This window comes from Microchirus variegatus (assembly GCF_963457635.1).
Source record: "Microchirus variegatus genome assembly, chromosome: 3".
Taxonomy (NCBI): Eukaryota; Metazoa; Chordata; class Actinopteri; order Pleuronectiformes; family Soleidae; genus Microchirus; species Microchirus variegatus.
In genome coordinates, this window is record NC_139804.1 from 691,722 (window position 1) to 710,738 (window position 19,017).

The following is a 19,017-nucleotide window of genomic DNA, read 5'->3' on the forward strand; positions in this document are numbered from 1 at the left end:
GTGTGTGTGTGTGTGTGTGTGTGTGTGTGTGTGTGTGTGGAACAAATGCTGCATGAAAACCTTCATGACGACAGCGCGAGGAAATAATCTGAGGAATTTGACATTGGATTACCGTGATTTAGCTCAAACATGAGTGAAAAACAAGAGTTTATTTTCTCTTCTCTAAAAATAAGAAAGAAAATGAACAATCTCACAAACTGCTTTCATTTCCTGGTTTGAGAAACTCAAACCAGATTATAATTTGATGAACGACGTTGATAGAACTCAATCTCAAACATCATCGTCTTCACATTCTTCAGTGACGATGAAGAGGATAAAGTGCCGCGTGTGTGTTTTCTTTAAATATCTTCACGTTAAAGACTTTTAAAGACGACAGCAGATTCTCCGCTCACGCTGCACAAACCCTAACGTATTATTATCACGTCATAATCTACAGTGAAGTGAGATTATTGAGGACCACAGAGATCTGTAATCTACATCCATGAACTCTGACAAACCACGGAAACATTCAGAGCTCTGAGGACACGTCTGCTCTTTCACTTTGTCAGGATCGAGGAAAGAATGAAGAAGAAGAAGAAGAAGAAGAAGAAGAAGAAGAAGAAGAAGAAGTTAGATTATAGGTTATAGTAATCTCTCCTCTGATTGGTTCATAGAGTCTTCACTTCTGATGTCAGTAATTACAGCAATGAATTACACTATACATTACTGACAGGTCTCCGCCCCCTAGACAGGTCTCCACCCCTCTCCGCCCCCCTCTGACATCTCTCCGCCCCCCTCCAACATGTCTCCGCCCCTCTCCGACATGTCTCCGCCCCTCTCCGACATGTCTCCACCGCCCCCCTCCAACATGTCTCCGCCCCTCTCCGACATGTCTCCGCCCCTCTCCGACATGTCTCCACCGCCCCCCTCCGACATGTCTCCGCCCCTCTGACATGTCTCCGACCCTCCGACATGTCTCCGACCCTCCGACATGTCTCCGCCCCTCCGACATGTCTCCACCCCTCTCCGACATGTCTCCGACCCTCCGACATGTCTCCGCCCCTCTCCGACATGTCTCCGCCCCTCTCCGATATGTCTCCGCCCCTCTCCGACATGTCTCCGCCTCCTCCGACATGTCTCCGCCCCCCTTCGACATTTCACCGCCTCCTCCGACATGTCTCCGCCCCCCTCCGACATGTCTCCACCTCCTCCGACATGTCTCCACCCCTCTTCCGCCCCCCTCCGACATGTCTCCGCCCCCCTCCGACATTATTATTATTTTTATTTATTTATATATCTGTTATCTGTCCAAATAATTCCAATATCATGCACCACTTGTGCTGATATTTGCCTTTTTCATAATAATCTTCATTAATCACCTTATTATTACAAATAAAGCATTTCTGTTGTCACTGAAACATTATTGTGTTTTTTAAAGTGTGTTGATGAGCCTAATCTGATGTGTTTCACATTGACTTTATAACATGAGGGCTGAAGTGCTCCTTCATCCTAATCTGGTTAAGCAGTAATAGGATTAATGACGTGGACACTTGTGTCGTCAGGATTAATCTGATGAAGATTAAGACGTTCATTCAGCGACGACGTGGATCAAAGACGCAGCAGAGAATAAAAGCCGAGGACACGGAGACGACACACACACACACAGACACACAGACACAGACACACAGACACACACACACACACACACACACACACACACACACACACACACACACACACACACAAACACACAAACACAAACACAAACACACACACACACAGTGACCTCTGACCTTATCAGACACATGATATCTGTTAATCTGTCTGGTTATCCTCAGATTAACAGACTGTAAGAACTAAAGGATCGACTTTCACTTCAGATAATCTGGATTAAATGAAGTCAGTGAAGTCTAAACACGACCAAAAGTGTGTGTGTGTGAGTGAGTGAGTGAGTGAATGAGTGAGTGAGTGAATGAGTGAATGAGTGAGTGAATGAGTGAGTGAGTGAATGAGTGAGTGAGTGAACGAGTGAGTGAGTGAACAGAGCTGCTGGTGACTGAATCTCTTTGTACAGTGAGATTCTTCTCAGACAGAAGCAAACGCTGCAGGAGCATTTCCGCTTGGATGAGCATCCATGTGTCCTGGGTGTTTGGTCGGGGGGGAGGAGGAGGAGGGGGGGAGGGGGGGGGGGCTCTGTGGTTATTGTCCGGTGGGAAACTCCAGCTAGAGATGCTCATAATGCTATGAATAAATTAGCATGAGATCAGCGCAGACAGGAAGTCAGTGTCAGCTCCAACAATGAGAGCGTGGAAGAGCGAGTGGAGGCGGAGCCTAAAGCTCACGTCCATCATTATCTTTTTCATTTAGCCGAGGAAACGTAATCAGGGACGAGAAAAAGACAACATTCAATCTGTGAGCAGATAACAAAGAGAGGAGGAGTAGGAGGAGGAGGAGGAGGAGGAGGAGGAGGAGGAGGAGGAGGAGGAGGAGGACGGGATGGCCTCAGGGAGGAGGAGGAGGTGCTCTTATTATGGTGGAGAGGAGAGCGTCTGTGTGTGTGTGATTGTGCGGCAATTACACACCGGAGGATGGACTGAGGGGAGGAGGAGGAGGAGGAGGGGGGGGGGGGGGGGGGGGGGGGTGGGGGGAGGAGGGAGGAGGGGGGGGGGGGTCCAGGCACAACCAAGCCGACCTTGACGAGAAAAGTATGAAGAGGAGGATGAAGCAGCAACAGCATGAAGACAGAGACAGAACGACTGCTTAGCTTATTCAAAAGATTCATCTGTGATCAGACGTATAATCCAGGATTAATCTCGACCCTCAGTCTAATGTTGGGTTCCTAAATTGGCCTCAGGTATCAGAACTTGAGAACCTCTGCACTAGAGGGAGCGCATTTTTGAGATTGAGGGTTAAGATTAAGGATTAGACGAGGGATTGGAGTTCACCCAGAGTCAGGCTTTGTTTGAGACAGACTGCGACTCTCGCTCCGCCGACTGTACCATCTTACTCGAGTACCTGAAGAGAACGGTGCTAAAGCAAAAGAACGTCGAGGATGGGTATTATAAGTTATTCTGGTTCATTCCTAAATAAAAAAAACAAGCGTGGAGCTGAACTAAAGTGAAACATTGTGTTCTGAGTGAAAACACAACGACACGACCTCCATGTTGTCTTTGTTGTTGTTGTTTTGTTGGCTCCAGGACTTTACCATTCACACCTGTGTGAATAAATATTGTAATTACAGCTGCAACCTGATCTTCATAGTGGATAATAATCTGACACACACACACACACACACACACACACACACAAACACACACACACAGAGAAAAACACACACACACACACACACACAGTCTTTGTATGTTTCACAGGTAGATCAGGGAAGTTTAAGGAGATTAAATGTTAACAGAATCACTGCACGACTGTTTCCCCCCGACGCTCACTCAGGGAAACTTAAGCCTCTGAACTTCACCTCATTGTCGTCGCTCTTCATATAACAAATGTGATCGTGAGGAGGACACAGTGTTGGTGAATGAAGACAGTACACAAGCCTGGTGGTGTGAGATAGGCGCACACACACACACACACACACACATTCTTCTACTTGCGGCATACTGAGGACCGGGTATAAGTGCTGACAAAGTTGAGGGACCAGCATTTCCACTTTATAAATCAACACAATTACAAATATCTACTTCATGAATGACATCTATAAAGAACTACTGGGTGCAGTACCATAAAATGTCTGCAGGTGGAGCCCCAGAGCAAAAAGGGCTGGAAAACTTTTTGATTTTTTTTTGTTTGGTCCAACATTTGACAAAAATGTAAAAAAAAATTTGACCAAACATTTTTGGTCCACAATTTGACAATAAACGTCATACGATCCTATGTTGTGCAAAAGTTGACAAAAATTTTGACCAAAAAATTTTGGGTCCAAAATTTGACAAAAAAGTCATACTATACTATGTTGTCCAAAATTTAGAAAAAATATTTGACAAAAGAATGTTTGGTCTAAAATTTGATTAAAAAAAAAAAAAAAAACGTCATACTATATTATGTCGACAAAAAATATAAAAAAATTCTGACCAAAAATTTTTGGTCCAAAATTAGATAATAACGTCATACGATACTATGTCATGCAAAAGTTGGAAAAAATTTTGACCAAAAAATTTTGGGTCCAAAATTTGACAAAAAAGTCATACTATACTATGTCGTCCAAAATTGAAGAAAAAAAATTTACCAAAACTTTTTGGTCCAAAATTTGATAAAAAAACGTCATACGAAAATATGTCGTCCAAAATTAAAAAAAATCTTTGACAAAAAATGTTTTGGTCCACAATTTGACAATAAACATCATACTATACTATGTTATGCAAAAGTTGAAAAAAATTTTGACCAAAAATTTTTGGTCCAGAATTTGACAGTAAACGTCATACGATACTATGTCGTCCAAAATTTGAAAAAATCTTTGACCAAAAATTTTTGGTCCAAAATTTGACAAAAATGGCATACTATACTATTTTGTCCAAAATTGAAACAAAGTGAGGACCGGCCAAAATGTCCTCACTCCGTAAAAATGACCTCACTTTGTTGGTTAAAAACCCTCACTGGTCCTCAGTATGCCGCAAGTACAAGAACACACATACACACACACACAGTGTGTGCCCTGTGGCCCTGAACAGCTTCAGAGGAGCAGGTGTCTCACACATTCTTTATATAAGCTCTTGTCAAACACAGAACAACAACGAGGCCTCACAGCTGCAGGACAATGGCGTCCTTAACGCTGCTGAACAACAGTCACACCACGTTTGAATTCACTGACACTGAAACCTGACTTTTTAAACACAGCTCAAACTGAAACACCCAGATTACAAGACTGTTAGTTGAATTATGATGATGATTTGATGATCCTCTTCCACAGACTACGATAAGATCCAGGGAGTTACAAGTTCCTGAAGTTATATTTTTGCTGTTGTTTACGACAAAAAGGTCAGACATCTTATTTATATTCTCATTTTTAACTGTGTAAAAGCAAACACTGTTTGGAAAAAGTCTGTGGTGTAGTTTGTTTTAAAAGAAATAAAAATAAGATAAGATAGAGCCCTTTATTTGTCCCACAGTGTGGACATTTACAGTATTACATCAACAAGATAAGATAATAAATAATAACCAGGCATTAACAAGAAAAATACATTATAAAAAGATATTTACACTGAGACTATATAAAAAAATATATATAAACAGAGTCAAATAGCAAGAATGTACATAATACAGACAGTTTGCAGAATATATACAGTTTGAATCAAATTGTAAATTGAGTTTGGTTTTGAGTTTCACCGAAAGCTTTGACCAAGAAATAAAAGACAAATAGAAGAAGATTGTTTCATTGGGCCAATATTTGCCTTTTTTAAAATTATTATCAGCACTTTAATCAAAGGTTTGTTTTATTCTACGACTGTTTTGTGTATTTAATAATCAATTCATACATTAGTCACTGCAGTATAGACATTAAAATGATTGGTGAGACAGAACAATAGTGTTGTTGAGTAATTGGTTAATAATTAATTAATCAACTTTTAAAAAATGTATAATTATTTAACAGTTATATATTTTAAATGATCAGTATCAGCAGCAGTCCTGACTGAGCATTATTTAAGACTGAGTTCATGTACAGTAAGATTAATTCATTAAAAAGATATGAAGAGTTTGAACTTCACATGATACCAAAAAAAAGGTTTAGCAGAATCACAAACACGTCACTGAATAAATCACTTGATTTAATTGGATAACTGCTCTTGTCCAGACTTGTGTTTCTGCAGGCGTCACGCTGCAAATATGTCGATCAGTGTTTTCCTAAACCTCAACACGATGATGTTCTCAGGTTATGTTTTTGTCCACAAACCAAAATGATTCACAATTGAGAAGCTGGAAACTCTTCAGAGAGCTTCTTTTAAAACACTCCAACAATATATCAACAGTCAAAGAGGTTCATAACAGACTGACTGACGTAGCTTTAACTGTGCTGATGGTTTTTTCCGACCACACTGTGAGAGTGAACACGGCAAAGACGAAGGGAATCCAACCATGAGCAGTGACAGATGAAGAGGACGGAGGTTAAAGAAGACTCTTGTCTTTAGATCCTCTGTGAAGATCAAGCTCTCTGCTCTCGTCGCCTCTGGCTTTGAGCCGAGCGTCCGTCGTGTCTCTGGAGAACAGCTACGCCACACGACTGCCAACCGCCAACCATCAGGACGCTGATTTAATCCCAACTCTTTGACAGAGCCTGGGATTAAAGCACAACTATGCAGGATTTAACTCTTCTGTGACCATCGTGTCATCGCTGACAGGATTTGTCACGTCTCATTACTGTAACTGTGCTGTAACTGCTAGACCCTTTACAATATACAGAAACTATGGACAGTCTGATCATAGATTATGATCACAGACTATCATAGTCTGATTATCTGATAATAGCCTGATAAGTCATAGTCCGATCATAGTTGGATTATCTGATCACAGTCGGATTATAATCTGATCACAGTCTGATCACAGTATGATCACTGTCCGATCATAGTCTGATTATCTGTATAGTCTGATCATAGTCTGATTATCTGATCACACTCCAATCATAGTCCGATCATAGTCTGATCATCTGATAATAGTAAGATCATAGTATGATCACTGTCCGATCACAGTCCAATCATAGTCTGATTATCTGATAATAGTCTGATTATAGTCTGATCATAGTTTGATTATCTGTATAGTCTGATCACAGTCTGATCACAGTCCGATCATAGTCTGATTATCTGATAATAGTCTGATTATAGTATGATCATAGTCTGATTATCTGATAATAGTCTGATCACAGTCTGATCATAGTCTGATTATCTAATCACAGTATGATCATAGTCCAATCATAGTCCGATCACAGTCTGATAATCGTCTGATCATAGTCTGATTATCTAATAATAGTCTGATTATCTAATAATAGTCTGATCACAGTCTGATCATAGTCTGATTATCTAATAATAGTAAGATCATAGTCTGATCATCTGATAATAGTCTGATTATAGTCTGATCACAGTCCGATCATAGTTTGATTATCTGTATAGTCTGATCACAGTATGATCTTAGTCTGATCATCTGATCATAGTTCAATCATAGTCCGATCACAGTCCAATAACAGTCCGATCACAGTCCAATAATAGTCCAATAATAGTCCAATCACAGTCCAATAATAGTCTGATCACAGTTCTATAATAGTCCAATAATAGTCCAATCACAGTCCAATAATAGCCTGATCATAGACTGATTATGGTCTGCTCTAACAGTAAGTGTGTCAGCAGTAGCTGCAGATAGCTGCTCATTCCTGAATCCCTGACCAAACACAACAGAGGAGAATTAGACGATGTTCTGACTTCTGGGTTTTAGAACAAAACACAAAGCCAAGAATAATAATTAGAGAGTTTTTCAAACTGTAAAAACAGAAAGTATTTATGCGCCTGTAACACACACACGTGTCACGTTATTATATGGTCGAAATGAAAGAAAAACTGGCAAACGGCTTGTATTTGAAGGCAAGTACAGGAAATATCTAGGTCAGGATCATTATCACAGAGACGTTTATAGCACAATTATAGAAAAGCACGAGTGAGTTCACCTTAAACACTTTAGTTTGAGTCTGAGTCTGGATTTGATCAAAGACTTAAAGACTTTTCCTCTTCTGAAGACAAACAACTAACACTTCCTGCAACAGGAAGTCCTGCTTAGAAAAGACAAAGAGGACAGAGGAGGGAGGAGGAGGAGAGAGGAGGACGGGGAGGACAGAGGAGGGAGGAGGAGGACAGAGGAGGAAGGAGGAGGAGAGAGGAGGGAGGAGGAGGAGAGAGGAGGGAGGAGGAGGAGGGAGGAGGAGGGAAGAGGAGGGAAGAGGAGGACGGAGGAGGGAAGAGGAGGACAGAGGAGGACATGGAGGACGGAGGAGGAAGGAGGAGGACAGAGGAGGACAGAGGAGGACAGAGGAGGACAGAGGAGGAAGGAGGAGGACAGAGGAGGAAGGAGGAGGACAGAGGAGGGAAGAGGAGGACAGAGGAGGACGGGGAGGACGGAGGAGGACGGAGGAGGAAGGAGGAGGACAGATAGGCTAGAAGTCATGAGCAGAATTCTTCTGTGATCTGATGAGGAGGAACTATGAAGGAGCTATGATGAGGAGGAGCTATGATGAGGAGGAACGATAAAGGAACTATGAAGGAACTATGATGAGGAACGATAAAGGAACTATGAAGGAACTATGATGAGGAGGAACTATGATGAGGAGGAACGATAAAGGAACTATGAAGGAACTATGATGAGGAGGAACTATGATGAGGAGGAACGATAAAGGAACTATGAAGGAACTATGATGAGGAGGAACGATAAAGGAACTATAATGAGGAGGAGCTATGATGAGGAGGAACTATGATGAGGAGGAACTATGATGAGGAGGAACTATGATGAGGAGGAGCTATGATGAGGAGGAACTATGAAGTCATGGAAAACATCCCTCCTCTTCCTGCTCAACGCGACTCACACACGTCATCGTCAGCGGAAAATGGAAAAATGTGCATATTTGTAAGAACATTGTGTTTCACTAAGAATCACAAATCCTCAGACAATGAGCAACCAATTAAAGCAACAACACACACACACACACACTGTGAATGTAAAATAATGCTCAACAACGTGAGGAAGGACACTTTAAATCCACGTGGACAGGAGACGGAGAGGCTGCAGCGTGAATGAATGAGTGAGTGAATGAATGAGTGAGTGAATGTACAGGTCATGACTACACCACTGTAATAAAATGGAAACACCAACATCCATAAATCAGGACTTAATTAGTGGTTGATGAGGGTTTTTTCCCCACGTGCTCTGTGAGTGTCTGCAGATCCATAAACCACTGTCTGTGGCTACACCACAGCTGCTCTCACACACACACACACACACACATGCACACACACACATACAGACTGTTATGGGTTCGTTATAATGGTGTGAGAGAAGAGGTCAAAGGTCGACGTCTGCCGAGCGCAGACACGCGACTGCGTTCACTCTCTGCAGCAAACACACAACAGACGACTGATGAGACGCTGTCCATTATTCTACACACACACACACACACACACACACACACACACGGTCAGGAGACAATGATGCTGCACCATGTGTGTGTGAGACAACAACAGAACGACCCCCCCCACACACACACACACACACACACACACACACGCCTGGACCTCATTATGAGCTGGAATCCAAGAGAATTTACAAGGAAATGAGTGAGTCCATGAGGCTTCACCTACACAACAGTCATGAATAATAAGTGACAAATACAGACTAGATGTAATATAATAATAATATAAAGGCCAGGAAAACATTCTTAGCACAAAATAAAATCTAATTTTCCACATGTCTTATCTCAGTAAAACATCTTTTTAAATAATTACAATATCATTGTTGTGTGTGTATATATATATAACATTTAATTTAATATAATTCAGTAAAACATCTCCTCGAAATTATTTGTTGACATTAATATGTATTTTAAATATTAACGTATTAATATAATTTTTTTTTAAAACATTACATTTGACATTAAATGTCAGTCTTAGTCAGAGGAGATAAAGAATTCCAAAACAAAACAAATGTGTTTTAAACTAGATTTTAAGAAATTATACAACATAAAAAAATTAAATCCTCATGTGTCTGAATTTCATAATAATGAGCTACAAATAAAGATATTTAAAATAAAGATGAATCGGGGTGAGATAACGACACAGTGGTTTCAGGCTACACACGTAATAAATATACTGAAATATTATTGTTATTATTATTATTATTATTATTATTATTATTATTATTAATAAGAAGAAGAGTGTAAAGTTAGTTTTGTCTCTGGTTTAAAAATCTAAATAAAATTTTATTAAGTAATTAAAAATAAAGACATGAGCGTCATCCTGACCCACACACACACACACACACACACACACACACACTGATCAGCTAAAACGGACAAATATTTTGTTCATGAAACAATTAGTTGTTATTGTTTCTTTTTTTTTAAAAAAGGCAAAAATTAAAAGATTAAAAACTAGTGAAAACGCTGACATCCACAAACGCACAGATGTTGAGTTTCCTGTCATCGTGGAACAAAGAAACCAGGAGATGTTCACAGTTAAACCGCTTCAATGACTTGAGTCGCTGATTAACATAATTTAGTAAAAATATAATAATATAAGACAAAGATCATTCTAACGTTTACGCATTTAAACACAGAATCACTCTGAACTGTTTCCTGACTTTAAAACGGTCCAGTGTGTAACATGTAGGTCACATCAATGTATCCTTTGTTTTACATCTTTTACATTTATATTAGTCACAGGTAAGTCTTTCTTATTGTGCTTATTTTTTTTTTTACACGATTATTTAGATTTAAAACGACGACTGCGTGACGTTTGTGTTCACTTCAGTCTGTACAAACAGACAATAACGCAACTCAAATCACATTTTCCCTCACAAATATTGCTCTGTATCGTATTGCGATGTCAGTAGCAGGGTCAGGGGTCTACGTAGGCGGCCATTTTAGACCTCCATGTTTTTACAGGAGCCCACAGTGGACAAACTTAACGAGGTACATGTTTGTTTGTTTGTTTGTTTGTTTGTCTGTTAGCAACATAACTCGAAAAGTTACATCAGGATTATTTATTCTGATGAGTTTGTCAGTCAAGTTATTAGGTTGTCAGTTAGTTATAAGCTGATACTCATACAAATATTCAGCTGACAGTTACCACACACCACGACTTATTGAAAAGTAAACCACACCGGCCGACTATTGACAAAAGATGGTCAAATAAAAATAAATGTTAGGCAACAATGACGTCAGTAATCCATAATATGGGCCTAAACTAAGATCATTTTTATATCTATATTAACAAAGAAAATACTTCATTTGTATCGTACTCGTTTCGCTGCTTTCGACGCCATCTTTGTTATGTGAAAACACATGCAATGCATTCTGGGTAGCCCTTGCTCCCAAGGGTGGTCTCTGAAAATCTCAATATTGAGGGCGATACAGCCCTTAAACTTGACCTCAACTTAATTTATCTGAGAATCAGGACAGAACTTGGACTAGAGGGAGAACATTTTTGAGATTGAGGGTTAAATTAATTAATTAAAACAGTTTTTAAGCTAACTGAAGGCTACTGAAGTTCAACAACACTTACGTTTTCTGTCCCACGGTTCACTCTGCGAAAACTATCGATATCGACTCACGTGAAACTTTTGCTTTTTTTCCCGAAAAATCAGAGGCACCAGAGCCCAAACCCTGTCAGGGGCACCACAGAGGCTCGGAGCGGCCCTGCTCAACACGAGAAAATGCTATTTATGTACAGTTAAGGGTTATGGAGTCACGGTCAACACTTCCTGTGTGGACTAATGAGTGGACTAACACATCATCTTCTTCTTCTTCATCATCTTCATCATCCTCTTACCTTCTTGTGTCGGTCTTTGAACGGCAGCGCGGGCCACGGCATCTCGTGCACAAAGTCCTGCCAGTGTTTCTGGTCCTGGTCCGAGGACACGAACACGATCTCCAGCTGCTCCCGGTGCTCGGAGCTCTTCTGGAACCGGCGGTAGAAGTCGCACAGGCTCCCGTTGAACTGCTTGCACGGCGCGTTCAGGCTGCAGCCGAAGAACAGCCCGACCAGCGACAGCCTGGCGCCCAGCGAGCGCACGTCCACCTCGGCTTTCTCGCCGTCGACGAGCCGCTCCCCGAGCAGAGTCTCCAGAAAGTCCGACATGGCCGCGACAGCAGGGGCGACGCGACACCGAGCGACGAAGCGACCGACGGGGAAGAAGCTGCGCGACTCGCCGCTCCCTTCACTTCCTCCAGCTCCACCGCGAAGACCCGCTCGACTACAGCCGCGGAGAGTGTGTGTGAGCGGACGCTTTCACCGCCGTCTGCCTCCTCCTCCCTCTGTGTGTGTGTGTGTGTGTGTGCAGGAATGTTCCCCAACATGTAAAACGGCGGCCGCTAGCGGTCAAAGCGGGTACTGCAGTCCAAATTTAAATCAAAGCTGTCAACAGTTGGAGATGGAATATCCGAGATCCGACTCCAACAGGAACGCCCCCTCAAGTCAGAATTTTTCAACTCCGAAGATAGCTTTCCAAGATGGCCGACACTAGCATCACTCGTACAATATTTCGTCAAGTTTGCGAACACTGTTATTGACCGCTATTGCTAACATTAGCTAGCCTGAGCTATGGTTGCGGGTCCCTCGACTACAGCCGCAGAGTGTGTGTGTGTGTATGTGTGTGTGTGTGTGTGTGTGTGTGTGTGTGTGTGCGCAGGAATGTTCCCCACTTAAAGGGACAGCATGTAAAACTGACTGCGCCCATTAGCGGCCAAAGCGGGTACTGCAGTCCAAATTTAAATCAAAGCTCTCAACAGGAACGCCCCCTCAAGTCGGAATTGTCAAAAATATTTTTCCAAGATGGCCGACACTAGCACTGTGCTCGCTTAACCCCCAGATCTCTATCGATGTGACAGTCTCCATACGCCCTCTGTTGGCGTAGCCCGGTATTACCACCCACAATGCCCCACTGATAGCAACCAGCATAAACAACCAATTAGCTACTATACCACATACGATATTTCGTAAAGTTTGCGAACACTGTTATTGACCGCTATTGCTAACATTAGCTAGCCTGAGCTATGGTTGTGGGTCCCTCGACTACAGCCGCGGAGTGTGTGTGTGCGGGAATGTTCCCCAACATGTAAAACGGCGGCCGCTAGCGGTCAAAGCGGGTACTGCAGTCCAAATTTAAATCAAAGCTGTCAACAGTTGGAGATGGAATATCCGAGATCCGACTCCAACAGGAACGCCCCCTCAAGTCGGAATTTTTCAACTCCGAAGATAGCTTTCCAAGATGGCCGACACTAGCGTCACAAGTAAAAAAGACTCTGGTGGTCAATTTCATTTCACTTCTGTCTTATTTGTTTCACCGTAAATCACTCGTACGATATTTCGTCAAGTTTGCGAACACTGTTATTGACCGCTATTGCTAACATTAGCTAGCCTGAGCTATGGTTGCGGGTCCCTTGACTACAGCCGCAGAGTGTTTGTGTGTGTGTGTGTGTGTGTGTGTGTGTGTGTGTGTGTGTGTGTGTGTGTGCAGGAATGTTGCCCAACATGTAAAACGGCGACCGCTAGCGGTCAAAGCGGGTACTGCAGTCCAAATTTAAATCCAAGCTGTCAACAGTTGGAGATGGAATATCTGAGATCCGACTCCAGCAGGAACGCCCCCTCAAGTCGGTATTTTTCAACTCCGAAGATAGCTTTCCAAGATGGCCGACACTAGCATCACAAGTAAAAAAGACTCTGTTATTATTTTATGGTTCATTTCACTTCTGTCTTATTTGTTTCACCGTAAATCACTCGTACGATATTTCGTCAAGTTTGCGAACAGTGTTATTGACTGCTATTGCTAACATTAGCTAGCCTGAGATATGGTTGCTGGTCCCTTTTTAATGATTTTTTTTTCGACTTGAACGTGAACATGCTGCTATGCTATTTGTGTTTGTAAAATATAGCTTAGATTGTTTATATTGACTGGTATTGCTAACATAGGCTAGCCTGAGATACGTTTAAGTGTAATTTTTTTTGCAATGTTTTTTCCGACTTCTTAACTGTCCGTGAACGTATGAACATGTTGCTAACACTGTTTGTGTTTGCAAAATAACCTGTATAGCATCTCTACACGGACTAGTATTGCTAACATTGGCTAGCCCGAAGTTTGCATCCATGTTCACAATTATTTGTTTCACAGTAAATCAGTTGTTATGCTAACATCGCCGTGTTTGCGTACGACTGATTTACTGTGAAACAAATACGACAGAAGTCAAATTAACAGGATCTAATCCAGATTACAGATTTAAACGTACATTTATACAGATCCACAAAGTTCTTCTGGACCCAGTGAATCTGAATGTTAACATTTCTAACTTCTAATGACTGTTCAAACACATTTTAAATGTCTAAACATTATAATGTGACCTTAAATTAGATTAAATAATCTGAAATGATTTAATAAACTTCAATAAACTCAATGAAAATTTAACTTTACTATGAAGCACACTTTGAATGTTATGAATGTGCTGCCACCTGGTGTTAGAAAGAGGGAACTACTTCTAAGGAGATTAGTGACACTGAACACTGAATTATGGAGATTGTATATTTACTAATATTCTCAATACAATTTGCTGATTCAGGCATTTTAGAGACACTACACTGTTATTATGGTGATGAAATTAACAAATATTCTGAATAAAAACCACAGAAAATATGAAAAAATAACTTATTTCTTCCTAAACATAAATTGTTATATAATCTGTAATCTATAAGCATCACACTGTCTTCTGATGATGATTTAATCTAATATTCTGAATATAGATAGTATAGTATAACCTACATTACAGTGATTTTATAGACACTACAGTCGTGATGATATTAGAGAATATTCTGAATAAAATGAGGACAAAAAGTATTAAAAAGTATTGAATAAATGTTGTAGCGTCACCTACAGGAGACAAAATAGTCATTTTATCAGCACTACACTGAATTATGGTGATGATATTGATTAGAATATTCTGAATAAAATGACGAGAAAAGGTTTATTTTCTACAGGATAATAATAATAATAATAATTAAAGAGGTTTTACTTTGTGTCACTGAAACAAAAACAATACGACAGATTATTGATTCACTGATTCACGATCACAACATGATTGTTTTATTTCAGAATCACAAAGTTACAGCGGGAGAGAGGAAGGTGGAGAGAGGTTAGTGTTAAACACAGGAGAAACGACGACGACGACAATGACGATGATGATGATGACGATGATGACGATGATGATGATGAAGCAGCAGACTTCAGTCCTCCGTGAACATCATCTTCACCAGGTCTGCTTTGAAACATTCATCCTCCACCAACTTCTGAGGCTGAAACAGAGACAACAACTCTTCATCATCATCATCATCACTGCTGCATGAAAATAATATTCACAGTTAAATCATTTCATATTTCGATTCATCGTCTAAATCCTAAAAATCTCTGTAAAATATCATATATATCGGCTAAATATAACATTATATAACACACATTAGATGTATATTATATTTATTATATTATATTTGTATTATATCACACTATTAAATTATGTTATAATACAATATGTTAAATAAAATATGACATACTATAATTTATACACAGAATACAATGAATAATAATAATGTACTTGTTATAATAGAACATAATATATCTATTATTAGTTTTTTCTTCCTGTTTTTTCCATTTTTTTATGTAATGTAAATGTGATGGTGCGGTTGTATATGTTTCTATATTATATTATATCATATTATATTATATATAATGTTTTGGGGAAACTCATGAGGAATTTAAAAAGTCATATTATATTATATCATGTCATATACTGTATACTCGGAAAAATTAAAAAAAAGTTTGATCTAATGTAATCTGATGTAATCTGATGTAATCTGATGTGCTCTTCTTACAGTGCCGTATCTCAGGAGCGTGGGGACGCCGCTCAGCTTCAGATTCTTCTTAAAGTCGTTGTTTGGATTTTTCCAACTGAAACAGAAACGACAAGACGATGACGACACAATGAAGCTGAATATTTCAAACAATCAAACATCAAGAAAAGACTGTGAATAATAATCTAAAGAATCCTGATCACGATTCTTTTCAGAATCAGTGGACTCGTGACAACCACGTGTTTTATGTGGTAAAAACACTGCAGTAAAGACGAGAAAATCACTGACTAAGCTCTTTCTCCAACTTGACAGTAGATGAAGACGGAAGCTTCAGGGAGATGAGTCATTTCTCCTCGAACCACAGGTTCAGCTGAGAGAGGACGACACAGTCACAGGTCAGGAATCATCATCATCATATTAATCGTATATTTATTTATTATGCACTTTACATTCAAATAAATGTCTACAGGGATTTTTTTAAAATCATGTTAAAAAACGCTTTAAAACCAGGTTTAAGAAATAAAAGAATAAAAACAAACAAACAAATAAGAACAAAAATCTGAAATTTGACATAATCGTACATATTAAAGAATAAATAATGTTTATGTCCCTTTACATTTGGTCACGTTTGACACAGACACATCATAAAATATCGTAAAAAACAGTAAAAGAACGAAGAATCTGAGGTAGTAAGAATAAAAATATGAAGTTTATTCTGTCTTTTACACATAAAAACTACAAAAGTGCAGAATATTAACTGTAAGGGTTGTTTCTCTATGAAATCATTGAAATATATTTTGACAAAATACGACTCGGGCTCATCTTAAAGTGTATTTAACAGAATATTAAAGACATATCAGTGTTATTAATCCTTAAAGATAAAAAAAAAATCAGCCGATAAATAAAATAATTATGGATTCATTGATTATTGACAATAATAATAATTATTATTTGGAACCCCCTTTTAGTTAGAAACTGACATTTATGAATTTCTTTTTATTAGATATTAGTATAAGTTAATATCGTTTCATAGTTTCTAATATTTTATTGTGTATTCCTTTAGACACTGACTGAAGTATTAATATATATATATAGAATTTGTATTAAAATCTGAACTGAAACTGAACTTAATAAACAAAATATGACATTTAAAAACGTCCAAAACACATGAGCACAGAGATGGTTTCGTTAGGTGACAACAAGAAGACTCAGAATTGAAATACAAACATGTCAAAGACCAATATAATATAAATAATTATAATATAATAATTATAATAATGACGATGATGATGATGATGATGATGAGTGCTATACCTTTGACACAGTCCGGACACCAGCTCTTTCCTTCGGCGTCTTTATCGCCAGAGAAATAAACAAAAACATCTTTTCCTTTCCTTTCAGACACAGCGCGGCAGAATTCATCGTAACCGCGAACGTTCACTTGTTCGTAATGCGTCATGTTTTTTAGCGCAGCTGACGACAATAAAGCGTTAAAAAGGGGAGAAAAGAGTCAAAGACGAGGGTTTTAAAGTGTCAGAGCTGAGTCAACTGAACCTGCTAGAAATACTCCACAGTCAGCGCGGGCACTTCCGGTCTGAGCAAAGGTTCTTAAAGCGACAGTATGCCCGCGTTTAACTCTCCCGTTAACTGTTATTATTACAGAATACTTTAAATATCATATCAAGGCATGTCACACGATAATATGTATATTCAGTGTTACACAGTAATAAAACCCTAAGGTTGGATTTTCGTGTTGTTTCAGAATCATTGTTAAAAACTGCACTTTTGGTTACGTTTGAGCTCTTCGACTTTCCGTCCGTGCTGCGTTCAATCGATAGTGGGAGAATGGGAAAGACAGGAAACACTTAGCTTCAGTTTAGAGGTTCTCTGTGTCTGCCAATTTTGTTACGTGTAATTCCGTCCCGACATTTTTTCGACACAGTTGTAGTTTTTGTATCAGTTGGTGATAAATATCCCATTTGTGTGATTCTATCCACGTCTTTTTCCTGTGTTTCCGCTCGTAGTTTTGATTTTACCAAGGTCACGTGAACGCATCCTGTAAACTAGTTCCGGTGGGTCCCGGTGTTGTTGTTGTCATGGCGGTTGTTCAAATTGTCGTCAGTTAAACTCTGACAATATTTTAAAATAAATAACCTTTGCGACATTTTAACGCAACGCTAACGACAGTGTGTTTAGCTTTGAATCGTAATCAAATCGAGAAATGTCGTTTATACGTGAGGAGGGAACGGCGGGACGTGTTTTTGGGCCAACTTGATGTTCGTACACTTGAAGCCCGGTTAGCTTGTGCTAATGCTAACTGTTCTTGCTGTTTTATGACTCGGTCTGAGAGAAACTGGTGTTTATTTGAATGACTTGTTGTTGTCTTTCCATTGAAAGTGAATGGAGAGCGCACATCAAAGACTGCAACAGATTATTTCCCCTTATCAAAGACAACGGTGTCAGAAGTGACTCAAAATACTCAGAAACTGCGGTTTTCTGCTGAAATCCACACGTTATAGTTGTATGTGTTATAATTATCATTTGTAATTTGTAATGTCCGAAAAGTTCCTACGCAAAAGTCCGACGATTTACTCAAATCAACAAAGTCAAAGGAAAGACTGGTTTGTTTTAGAACCCAAACACGATGAGTTCATCAGCGGAAACTACAACAAGGTAAACACGTGTTTCTATCATGTTTCTATCCCTCGTCTTCTTCCTCCTCTTCCTCCTCCTCTTCTTATTCTTGCAAGTTTTTCTTCTCAAAATAGAAAAAAACTTGATGTAATTTGCTGAAATAAGAGTTTTTACTTAGACTTAAATCAACATTTCATGGTCTGTGTCTCCAATCACTGCTTTGGACTTATATATTTTAATGTTGTTAATATTTACAGTAAATATTCAAATCCAATACTGTCCCACTTTGGGAACATGAACATGTAAAAGTTTGGATGAAATAGAAATGTTTTAGTGCGTTTAGCAGCATTTATCAAGTATCAACCTACATCATTAATCATTTTCCTAAAGCATAAATAATAATATCCTACGCTCATTATGAAGAAATGTCACCCCAACATCAGGGTATTTAGGGCTTATTTATTCAGCCCAAAAATGATCTAAAAGACTGTTTAATCTTGCTTTAAATATTGAAACAAAACCTTATTAAGCATAAGTAACGTTTTTTAAATTGTTATTTTGTTATCAGTACAATTTACACATGATATATTGTCATTTAAGGCTGCAACTAATGATTATTTTCATAATTGTTGAAGCTGAGAGTTTTGTCAAACCTGGAAATGATAATGTCTTTGTTTTTGTCCACAAACCAAAATGGTTCAGCTTTAATGATTTCTTTGTTTTATGGAGCAAACAAAGCAGGAACATGTTCACTTTTAAGAAGCTGAAAACAATCACAGAAACAATGGTTACAATAGTCGATGACTGATGATCC

At 39.3% G+C, this 19,017-nt stretch overlaps 2 protein-coding genes across 2 annotated transcripts in view; both read right to left on the minus strand.

Annotated features, from left to right (window-relative positions):
- Positions 1-11,961, minus strand: part of nxn (nucleoredoxin) — a 35,500-nt gene extending 23,539 nt beyond the window's left edge. Inside the window, exon 1 of the mRNA XM_083887124.1 lies at positions 11,508-11,961. Within this exon, the coding sequence (XP_083743250.1) occupies positions 11,508-11,816 (309 nt within the window). The 5' untranslated portion in view covers positions 11,817-11,961. The remainder of the gene's footprint in view (positions 1-11,507) is intronic.
- A 2,832-nt stretch (positions 11,962-14,793) lies between these two features.
- On the minus strand, positions 14,794-17,132 carry txndc17 (thioredoxin domain containing 17). Its single transcript, XM_083886568.1, has 4 exons — positions 16,884-17,132; positions 15,858-15,939; positions 15,591-15,666; positions 14,794-15,017 (listed from the first exon to the last, which is right to left on the minus strand). The coding sequence occupies exons 1-4, from the start codon at positions 17,026-17,028 to the stop codon at positions 14,949-14,951; spliced, it is 372 nt and encodes a 123-aa protein (XP_083742694.1). The 5' UTR covers positions 17,029-17,132; the 3' UTR covers positions 14,794-14,948.
- Positions 17,133-19,017: the final 1,885 nt, after the last annotated feature.